The 12004-nt window shown below is 35.8% G+C and overlaps 2 protein-coding genes across 3 annotated transcripts in view; one reads left to right on the top strand and one right to left on the bottom strand.

Moving 5' to 3' along the window:
* The window catches only part of LOC131428419 (partitioning defective 3 homolog), a 235101-nt gene that overhangs the window by 47744 nt on the left and 175353 nt on the right, over positions 1–12004 (bottom strand). For both annotated transcript variants that reach the window (XM_058592369.1, XM_058592367.1), the window contains one exon: positions 8437–8966. In XM_058592369.1, coding sequence (XP_058448352.1) covers positions 8437–8845 — 409 coding nt within the window. In that variant the 5' untranslated portion in view covers positions 8846–8966. The remainder of the gene's footprint in view (positions 1–8436; positions 8967–12004) is intronic.
* Positions 9212–10512, top strand: LOC131428425 (uncharacterized). Its single transcript, XM_058592379.1, has 3 exons — positions 9212–9703; positions 9765–9908; positions 10234–10512. Exons 1-3 carry the CDS (start codon positions 9653–9655, stop codon positions 10447–10449), a joined length of 411 nt encoding a protein of 136 aa, XP_058448362.1. The 5' UTR covers positions 9212–9652; the 3' UTR covers positions 10450–10512.

Raw genomic sequence — 12004 nt, 5'->3', positions numbered from 1 at the left:
TGAGCGTACATGCCCTTTTTTTAAATTTTTTGGTATACATGAAGATGAACTGATTCTACAACTCTCCTACCGTCAATTCGTTTCCAACTAACAAAATATACGATATTCTTTTAGAATCGAATTTTCGCTACAGAACAAAATTCTTGGGGATGCAATACCATGATGAGTAAGACGATGTCTTTCACGTATCCCACCTGGGTTCGATTACCAACCTCCGCACAAGTTTGTTTGACCCAAAGAGGCGAATGATCTTATGTTTAAAGTTTCCAAAAATCCTCAAATAGACGCTTGTAGCTCTGAAAACCCTACAATAATCTATGCCTGCGACCACAAAGCATTTCGTACTCAGCTTTCTTCGTTCCATCCGGATGTGAATGTGAAAATTTCAGTTTGATGGGAATATTATAAACGGCATGTTGGCACTGCGAACCTAACACAATACTGTCATTACCATGGGTTTAGCCATGATACAACAATTTTGATGTGCAAACCAATAGCAATTTTTATTATTAAAATCAAACATCTCAAAGGTAGAAATTAAAATTATTTAGTTTGAAATAATAGTTAAAATATTAAATTTCATAACGAAATCTGCATAACAAATGGAAACAACATATGAAATTCTGTCATTGTAATATCAAACCAAGATCAGCATATTTATAGACGACGAATTTGACTTGAAATGGTGGGATAATCCTCTTTCCAAATCCGTAGATGCTTTCCCTATTTCTGCTATGTGTTCCTTGAAACGGGTACCTAATGTTCTCTTTGTTTGTCCAATGTATTATTTATCACAATGAGAACATGAAATTTTATATACCCCCGATTTTTTCAATTTATCAGTTGGATATTTTGTAGATCCTAGCAAAGTTTTCAATTGGTAGTTAGTACTACTGAATACTAAATCCAAGCCAAAGGGTTTTAATTTTGATTTAAGTTGATATGCCATGTTTGAGTTGAAGTCCACCGATATTCTTTTCAATTTTTCTGATGGGGGTCCAAGGTTTGCCATAAATAATTCGCATAAAAACGGGGAGAGCGGATTACCCATTGGGGCCCCTTGTAATTGTTTATAAAATTCACCTCTAAATGTGAAATAATTTACATTCATGCAAAGTCGAGTTAGGTTAAGATAAGACCTTACTTTGCATATCCATAAACTACTACTCTCTTCCAACAGATTGATTGAGTTACATCGAAAGATACCATTATTTCGTCATCTTCGATTTCACCTGAGTTCAGAAGTTGAGTAGCGAACTCTTGTGTATTGGGAATAGACCTACTAAAAAACTTTTTCGGCATATTTTTGAATTCTTCCACTAGCCATTTGAAGATTTTTTGGGTAGGGGCTCCAACTGAAGAAATAATTTCCCTTTTTTCATTCCCAGGTTTATGGACTTTGAGGCGGCTGAGGTTAATATCGAAGTTAGGATTACATTCAAGGAGAGTTTTATCTACTCTTTTAATAATTTCTGGAAGGGGGTCGGATCGCTGTTTCCTATAAGGTCCGTCATTAATTTTTGGTGTTATTAGACTGTCATAATCATCTTTTTCTATAATAACGACTTTGTTTCCCTTGTCAGCCTTTACATAGAAAACTGACTTTTCCCGCAATTGTTTAACTAGCTCTCTTTCATTTTTCGTTTGTTGATATCTTAATGAGTGTTTTCAATGACTTCAGCTATAATAGTTTTGGCGTCATTTATTTTAGAAAAAGAAAGGTTACAGTTATTTAGACCAGTTTCAACGTCTATAATAACTTCTTCGAGATTAACTTTGGAAGAAATAGCATACACTCCAAAAAAATTTGAACTTTACAGGTGACTTAATCCGTCATACGATGTAATTCATAAAGACCTAATTTGTCAAATGACGGAAAATTTTATATGTAATGACTTAATGTTAGATGAGCTTGAATTTTACTGGTTTCGACTGTAACTTGCATTCTGCTAGAAGGTGCGACTGTATGAATTTAAATGCACCTTTTACCAGCCAAGCAGATGCATGTTTCTGTGGCTCAGTCGATTAACAGACGTATGTGCGATCCAATGATTCTTGGTTCAAGTCGCGGCGGTTGCTATCAGTATTCTATTTTTTTATTTCAATGAATTTCATGTCATGGAGTTTTAGACACAATATTAAATGTTCTTCCACCTAAATTTGCGTGAGCTGCGACGCTCCATTTATGTGCATCTAATAAGATGTAAAATTACAGGATTTTTTTAAGTGTGTAATTTAATCCAAAGTTGAGAAGATTTGTTTGTTCGTTTGTGAAATTTTGAGATGAACGATTGACTAGGAAGTTCTCTGAAAACTGTATCGAAAGTTTAATTTCGCTCAATGATCAAATAATGCAATGCAAATTGCGATCAACCAAAATTATGTTCATACAAGAAATACTCCATCTAGAAATCACCTAAACTTTCCATTTCGTATAATTCGAACGGCTACCGAACAGTGACATCTTCATCGCACAAATCAGTTGGAATTCCTGTAGATATATCGCGAACACGTAAGAGCCTCTCTTCAACAAGGTGAAGAGGAAAATTGTATTTATTTAGCTGAAATATTTCTGATGAATTATTCATGGCGTGTTTGTGATGGGCCGACAGGTTCACATTCGCACGCATTGGGACGCTGTTGGAAGCATCCTCCGAAGGTTTATGGCCACGGTACGGCACCGGCACCGGACCAATATGCGCTTCGGTGACATTATTCAATAGACAAGCATACCGAGCGTGGGGAAGATGGTGAATCGAACGGACCGGTTTTCGGTTCGACATTAAAAAGCCGCACGGTGACTCTTTCCAAATAGTGACCGGCCGGCATTAGGCTCATATCCGGTGGAGAAAGGCATAGAAACTAATTGGTTATTCAACAGTACTAAAATCGATTCTCTTATGCATGAGCGGGTCTATTCTATTGGTCCCAGTGGGTTTATGGATGTACAACACGGCGAATTTCTTACATAATAAAACTCTATATGTTGCCCTTTGGTATGATATTTCACAGCTTTGAGTTTACCGAAATGTTCAGGCTCGACTTAAAGGCTTCATCGATTTTTTCACGCATAACACGTATCGATTCCCATGAAACATAAAGCAATCATTTCTAATAAAATAATTTTGAACAAATTACTGCGAAAATAAAATATATTGCAAATAAAGTGCTGAGCAATCGTTGACATCAACGATATTTTGGAATGTTCTCACCAATAATATGAATGAGTAATTTATGTTTTCATTGCAAATTACTTCAAAGTATATATTTTGACCTAGCCGCTGGTTTTACAAGTCATAATTTCTCAACACCTGAAAAAACTCTCAATGTCTGTAGGATCGTGAGACTAGTCATGGAGTTGTTTACTGGAAAGTACCAAAATGAAGCATTACGCTAAGGCACTGACATTTTCAGTTTTAATTTAAAATGTTTTATAAACTGATGCATAGTTGTAACGTATGATTGATTCTTCATGAACAAGTTATAAATAAAAACGCAATGAGTGACACTCCAGAGCTTCATGATGGAGAATTTCACCCTCCCTTATTTGGTTCTAGTTTAACCGGAGAACAAAATGTGTCAGGTTCCTTTGCGTAACCCTGTATGTTGAATGCTCTGTGTTACATACCTATGAATCTAAAAATTTTGAGTTAATTTCCAAAAAAGAGTGGTTAGGAAGAATAGCTATCGATTACCGTATGGGAATGTATGGGTCATTGCATAAGCGATCGGGAGCTTCCACCGTATCCCGATCGCTGTCGACTAATCGGACTCAACTCATTGTAACGACGCAGAAAATATCAGAAAGTTATTTAGTCTTTACTTGATTTAGGCTCTACTTGATTTTTGTGCTTTCCAACGATCGCTGCGCTCTGCCAGTTTACTTCCGCTGAGACTTTATCGTACGACGTTCAGGTATTATGACATCATATTTTAGGATATTTGGCACTATTGAACATCTTTTCGATTTTGGTGAACAATCTCGTAAATTTGCGCAGGAAGAATTGCGATGAGCAATTTTGTTTGACCAAGTTAATTCCAAATAACGTCAACTTTTCTTACTTCGGGGTTCCACAAAAATAATAAAATATGTGCTGTGCCATTATTCGAATGCTGTATTTTTAAACAGATATGACAAATAATTGCCGGAATACAATGCTTTCACTCGATTCAAAATCCAAGATGGCGACTTCCGGTTTATCAAGATTCTTAAAAAACCTTCACTGAATGAAAAACGATGTTTGAGGTGGTTCTGAAATCCAAGATGGCGACTTTCGGTTCATTGATATTTCTTGAAACCCTTACAATGTGGCTATTTTCAGAGCAGATTTGACGAATAGATGCATGAAAACGTTTGTTTTAGGTCGTTCATCAACATATTTTTTTTACTTTTAGTTCGTAAATGGAGTTCTGAGTGTAGGTATATTCAATTCGAACACAATTATATATTTACAATATGTCTTGCTATCATGTCGTAGTCACGTTGCCAAAAAGAAACCGTGCTGAAAACGAATCTTGGCAGAAATCTGTGCTAAAGAGTACTATACTAAATCGTGTCAATTTCTCCAAAACAATTACATTGAAAATTGTGTTCAAATTAATTTCGAAAGATCACTTTGCCGTGCTTTGTGCTATTTAAGTATAACGGAGATGTCGTTTACAACAACAACAAATCGATATTTCCGTAAATAGTAAACTGTTTTCAACAATCTATGGCTTATTAAATAGGTACCGTAGGTTTCTAACGTATTTGGTTTACAAGGTCAATGTTGATGGCAATGGCAAGCTGAATCGATTGGTATATGAAACTCATTCCTCCGGGCGTCGGATTTTTTTTCAAAATTTATGCGAATTCCACACCTTTTTAAGAGATATAACAATATTATTTGAAACGAAAATTTTATTAGAAACCATCATCGGTAAAAGACTGAATAAGACTGCAGTTGTTTTTCGAATAAATAAGATAGTGATTTCAAAAGAACGCATAATTTTTGTTTCAATATATATGAATGAACATTTGAATATTTCATATTTGATTTCGTGTTCTAAATAGGTGCATAAAATAGATGTAGATTCACAAGAAATTTTATCGGTGTTTCCTAACTACGGAACAATAATCGTGAGAACAAAAACGCAAAAACAAGTCAAACCAAGGATGGCATTTATCGTATCAAATAACGCTCTCTACCAACTCTTTACACGATTCATTCAGTACCATCAAAGAGAGACGGATATCATCGCAGCAACAAAAAATCGACATGGTTCATTTAACATAGAATAAACACCAGTGCGAGAGCGAATTTCTCTCGATGACCCGTCTGAGCATCACGGGTTAACACGCTGCTGTGGAATTCTCTCTGAAGCAACAAACGGTCGCTTATTCTCATTTCGCGATCCGATTCTATATGGACAGTTGATAATTGCGATAGAATCATTTTTTTATTCTTTTTATGTGCATATAAGTTGTGTCTATGAAAATGTATGTGAATGCTCCACACAAGGATTTTGACATATTGCAACCTAGTATGAGTCAAGTATGAAGCATCAAGTCGAATTATCGATTCGATTTTCTGCGATAATTGTCAACTTGCGATTCTCTCTTGGTAAATTCCACACAGCACCGATCATTATCAGACTGTAAATTTTTTAAAGGGCCGTGAAATACTCATAGCATGATGTGGAACGAAGAAATGTAGAAAAATTCTTTCACGGTTCATGCATTGAGAGACACGAGTTCTTGTACCATCTTCTACCAGATTGAAAATGGTGTATGTAATGTTGAGAAATATTGAGCAGCTTCTGTCAAATTATCGGCAATCACCAACACTGAGTAAAAATTTTTACCATCTAAATTACCACAACCTATTACTTACGAGACGTCAGCTTAGACATCGCACTCTAAGTTTGTGAAAATCGGTCAAACCATTGCAGAAAAAGTGAATGAGATCCATTTTCAAAACCAGGATAGCCAAAATAAGTTTGTTTGACTGTCTACTGATAATGACTATCAAACGTTTGATAGTTTTGAGGCCGGTTTAGAATTTTTTCAAAGTTTTCTGTTTCGCCTCGTTAAGTGATAGTATAAAATTTCTAGTAAACTTTATCCTATAATTCCGGAACCGATAGTTGAATCCAAATGAAACCCAGAAGTTTGGTATAGAACCAAGAGACCATTCATTTAAATCTAAGTTTGTAAAAATCGGTCACGCCATCTCTGGGAAAACTGAGTAAGTGATTTAAAATTGGAATTTCGACAATTATAACCCTATAATTATCTCTAGCCAAAAATTATTACTTGCACATGAATGGAGCGTCGCAGTTCACGCAAATTTACGTGGATAAGCATTATGCACTAAATGTGTCTGAAAATCCATGAAATTAAATTCATTATGAAAAAAATGAATACTTATAGAAACAACCGTGACTTGAACAGAGAAACATTAGATCGTAAAGTACGTCTGTTGATCGACTGAGCCACAAAAGCACACACCAGTTTTACTGGTAGAAAGTGCATTTAAATGCATACAATCGCACCTGCTAGCGGAATGCAAGTTACAGTTTAGACTAATAAAATTCAAGCTAATCTAACATTAGGTAATATTACAAATGAAATTTTCCGTCATTTGACAAATTAAGTGTTTGTGAATTACATCGTATAAGGGATTAAGTCACCTGTAAATTTTTTTTTGTGTGCATAATTCCGGAATCGGAAACCAGATCCAAACAAAGTTCTGGATTTTTTTATGGAATCACAAGACCTTTCATTTGAATCTAAGTTTTCGAAAATCGGTTTAGTCAACTTCGAGAAAAAATGGTGCACTATTTTTCTCAATTTTTTGCACTTTTTATCTCATATTTTCGAAACCGAAAGTCGAATTCAAATAATATACAGGACTTTTGAATGGGACCACAAGACCTTTCATTTGAATCTGAAAATCGGTCCAGCCATCTCCGAGGAGAGTTAATGCAAATAAACGTTACATACACACATACTGGCCAAGAATACTCCGTCCAATGAAGTAATATTGAGCCATTGTCAAGCGGAATCTCAAGAAGTGACCTCAACTACCGTGCATAATTTGACGAAATAAGGGGCATGGAAATTCGCATGAAAAAGGAAGCTCTTTAATTTTGTGTGATCTTAGAAAAGAAGTATGACTTTTGTCGTGAATACGACTTACTTTACTATGGGCCCCCTTCCAAAATTTACCCTCTGAGAGAGTGATAAGTTTTTGATCGTGAATATCTCTTGTTGTATCTAACGAATTAACATAATTTTTGCTACATGCCATCGGAAATATGATCACAATTTCATGATAAAATTTTCAGTTGTGTGACATAATCTCAAATAATTCAAAATTAAACTTTTCTGAATATTTGGTATAAACGAGTATCAAAGAGGATAATTTATAAGGTGCGTTTGCCTTTCTCGTTTTTTGAAATCTCATAGCTCAGTGATCTGTGAAAGGATTTATATAATCTAACTACCAATAGAATCGAAATTTTTCATTTTAAACGTGTATAGCAACAGCATTGAAGTATTTCAATAGTACACAATTGAAAAAGCTGTCTTATTTGACCCATGTCAACACCAGCCAATCAGAACGCGTTCTGAGGAAGAGAACAAAATATCTGCTGTTCCGAACAGTGCTTTATATCGTAGTGAGTTCCACAATTTTGTCCTTCTGAAAGGCAGGAATGAATCCCGTACAGCATCCTGATAGTTTCTTTCAATGAAATGCAAATCCAAAATGAAATAATCGACATTAAAGGTCTGTATGCGGCTATTTTTATAGCCGTTAGGATCGCTCATTAGTGAAAAAGCTACAAACGAAAGCACGTAAAAAGAAACCTCTTAACAAAAATTGGATCAGTTTGGATTCTATCGCCACTGCTAGCAGATGTATTGTGTGTCGTTTGCAAAACTAGTTTCGCTTCCGACAAGAGCGATAACGTCACAGCTGCCAGTTGTTTGTATTGGTGAAAAAACAACGAAAAGAGGACAACGGTGGAGAGCATCACACAAAATCAGCCGTTATAATGGCTCTAAAAGTTTTCTAAATAACTATTAGGATTTCTTGCTCGCAAATCGAAGGTAAATATCCTCAGTTTAGTGCAAATCTAGAACTGTTTGATTAGATTTGTGCTCTTTTCACTGTGTGAAATTCACAGTAATCGAGATCAAGTGAAGCTTTCTTTGTTTTTGCGAAAAATGTGAAAAATGTGTTAGGGAACATATCAGTTGTTTTCGTATTCACTTCATCCAGTTATGTCTCTGACATTACCCACCCGCCTTTTTATGTGAAGTTTTAAGGATTTACACAAATTTTCTCGTAGGTAACAATTTAATACCAAAGGAGGTCAATATTTCGGTTAAAGTTTTTTAGAAATTTAATTGAATATTGTTTTCTTCCTGCAACAATTTAACAAACTCACCTATTCTCGACTTCCGTGGTGTGACTCCGTTGCTTGTGCCACCATTGGCCATCTTGGGGTGACCCTTGGTACCTTGGTTACTTAGACTACTGCTATCACTGGTGTAGGAGAAACTAGTTGAGGTAGAGGGTGACGAAGTGGTCGATGGAGAGCTGCAACTAGTGGCGGTGTAGGAGGCCGAACCGGACGAGGTGGAAGAGCAGCCTACCGATGCAGCGAATAGATCCGAAAAAAGCAGTCCCGGTGCGACCGGTTCGACCCTTCGCTGTTGTTCGTCACCATGCTCGTGAGCGAATTCTTCGTGCTGTTGCTCCTGACTGTCGTAGGCATTCCCCAGCTCGGAATGTCGCAAAGGCGAGAGGCTGAGCAATTTCGGTGATTCGGTGGATCGTTTGAACCACCGCATCATTGGATGACTGTTACTTTGTCTAGTATGGAACCGAACGATGATTGCGTTCGGTATTTCAGCTCGAACTGAGGGAATCGTGGAATCGTAATTGCGACCGTTGAAGGTTGTTGAGTTGAAGAAACTGTAACGAAGCGATACCAAAAACAAAACTTTTACTTTTTTGTTTTCTTGACGGTGTGCAAAAATTATCAGGTCTATAGTTGTTTCATGCATCTTTGAAAAGATAGTTATTGTGATACTTCTGTTTCACTTGTTTATTATGATGCATAATGGATATAAGAGAATACTCATTTATAGAGCAGCAAATAAAAAAGAACGAAAAGTACCCAATATTTTTTTAGCTTGAAAAGTGAACTGGAATTTCCGTGTTTATTAAACCATGAGAATACAGGTGCAAAAGTTTGGCGTGCTGCGTTAATCACTCAACTGTGAACAACGAGGGTCAAGTTTCCACCCGTAGCAAATTGCCACTACGAAAAAAGGAGCTTAAGGAGCTCTAGCTGCTACATTCGAAGCAACGAAACAAACGTGATAAAACTACTTCAGTGACGTCATACGGCTACAGTATTAAATTGCTGACACTGCAATTTTTAAACATTTAAAGGACCATCAATCATCAATGTCAGCATTTGAAAAAAGTTCGAAATTATGATGTTTTTGTAACAATATCACATACAGTTTATACCGGTTTCTTCTTTAAGTTCGAGATATTTTGGCTAACTATATAACAGTCTACAAACATAGAGCACAACTCAGTACATTGTAGCATTATACCCGGGAAGAAGACGTTTGGTCCATTTATACGAAATGAAATCCATTGCAAGTTTGATATTTGTTGGATTAGCAGCCATGTGTCTGGTAAGCTTCAAAGTATGATTAAAAGTCAAATTAAATTCGATATGACAGTTTCACATTGCAGGCTGAATACACTGCAAAACAACAAGAGATACTAGCTGAAGTCGTTGGAAAATGTGCTGTTGAATTGGGTGTGAAGATAAACAAAGATCTTATTGAGCGTTCCAAATCCAGTGGAAACCCATTTCCTGAGGATGAGAACTCGAAGGTATGTCGAAGCTCCAAGAGTAATTAGTGTCAGTACCCGATCATCAAGCCGTAACAAGTTTATAACAAAAAGTTTTTTACGTATCAAGTGCTGATATAAGTCTGGTCTCGTTAGTAGTTAAAATATCAAAATTTTCTAACAAGTAACAAGAAGAGAAATAATTTAAATACGGTGTGTTGGTCGGGTAGCGTTCGAACAATGATTTAACTATTATGCTTTACTTTAGAAAAAATATTAAAAGTATCGAAAAAATGATAAAAATGTGATACGACACTGTTTCACTACACAAAAATAAGGCTCAACAGAAAACATTTTCTTCTTACAGAAATTTGTCGCTTGTTTCCTTAACAAGACTGGTGTACTGACAGCTGACGGTAAGATTCAGACTGAAAAGTTCATCGCATTTCTGTCCGAGGGTCACGACGCTAAAGCTGTAACTGAGGTAGCTGAAAAATGTGCTACGGTAGAAGGAGATACCATTGAAGATAAAGGATACAACTTCCATAAGTGCTTCTGGGCGGAGAAAAAGTTTGAATTGTAACAGACAGACGAGAAAAAAACAGGGAAAAATGAAAATAATCTTGACATGAAAAATAAAATGTAAAAAAATGATAAACATGAAGTCCTCGTTTTCAAAAATGTTCCTAATTGGTTTTCTTTACTGAGTACTGAGTTCCAACATCTTGCGAAACTTGAAGCAATTATGTTCCTCCATATCCTCGATTTTGGATATGCAATCACTGCGTGAAAACCATCTTGTGAACCGAAGCTCGGAGGGCCGAGTGTCATATGCCATTCAACTCTATTCGTCGAGCACGCAAAATGTCTGTGTGTACACGGAACGACCGAAATTAGCTCTGCGCCTAATTCGTATTACTGTTTTTGAATTAGTTGATTTTGACAACAAAAATTCAAAAATATCTATGAAATTAGTTGCAATTCAAAATTTACTTTGTTGAAAAAAAATCCTGTTTTTAGAGAATGTTATTTGGCGAATATCCTGGACACAAACCCTAACAAATCTAATCCAATACGAATTTTTCATTGACAACTAATTTTGTGATTAAAATTAGAAAATTTGACTCTGTCTATCTGTCTCCATCACTGCTCAAAGACAGCACAAAGTAAACAAAAATGAAATTGGTTTTATTAACAAGTTTATTAGCTAAAAACTCATGAGAAGTATAAAAGCAAAACAATCAAATGACAAGCTAAGAAGCATAGTCTTGTTGAAACTGTTTGCAAAATGTGTTGATGCTTTTCGCATGTGTTACGATATATACACATTCAAATTTCTAAACCGATATATAAAAATGCCGTAAACTGTTAGTGGAAAGTGTATTTATTCAGAATTTGCGCGCATTTGATGCGAATGAGCGTAATAATGTTTTCACGTGGAACAGTGAAGTGAGATTCGAATGTTGCACTTTAATCGTATATGTCAAACGAAGTTCGTTGTGTCTTCCAACCTATATTGAAACTGGTTGTAGTTTTTTTAGCAGAAGGCTATATCGAAACAAAAAGAAAGGTAGGTTTATATTTGTTCAAACAATAGTTTTGGATCAAGAAAATCAATTTCGCTGAGACGAATGAGAAAAGAGTTATTAAGAAGAGAAATTTTATGAAAAAGAAGTTTATCTTTCATTTATGTCTTTTCCTATAAATACAACACGGGAAGTCGCTATCGTATTTATACCTGCCAACATAGAAAAGACAAAATTCTTTTCGGTAGTAGTATGCCATCTAGTGGCTAGTATTCATTACAGTGTTAACATGTTTTCGGTGACAGTGCGCCATATAGCAGCAGATTGCTGAAACCAATTCAATTCAACCATTTATGTTGGTTGAAAACAAAATTTTATTTTTCTAATTCAACTAAACAAAATAGTTGAATGGAAATGGAGTGTGCCTTAGCTAAGAAATGACATCACGATTAATTGGTAAATTCAACTAAAAAAATAGCTATTTCAACTGATGCACACTCAACTCCATTGGTATTTTTTTCATCTTTTGATGAGCTTAGAACAGCCGAACTACCGAACATTCTCAATCTACTGATATATCAGCACGAATAAACATTTATTGACAGCAGTACC

The sequence above is a fragment of the Malaya genurostris genome, chromosome 2, assembly GCF_030247185.1.
Source record: "Malaya genurostris strain Urasoe2022 chromosome 2, Malgen_1.1, whole genome shotgun sequence".
NCBI lineage: Eukaryota > Metazoa > Arthropoda > Insecta > Diptera > Culicidae > Malaya > Malaya genurostris.
The sequence above is the reverse complement of the archived record's forward strand: the minus strand, read 5'-3'. Positions and strand labels throughout refer to the sequence as shown.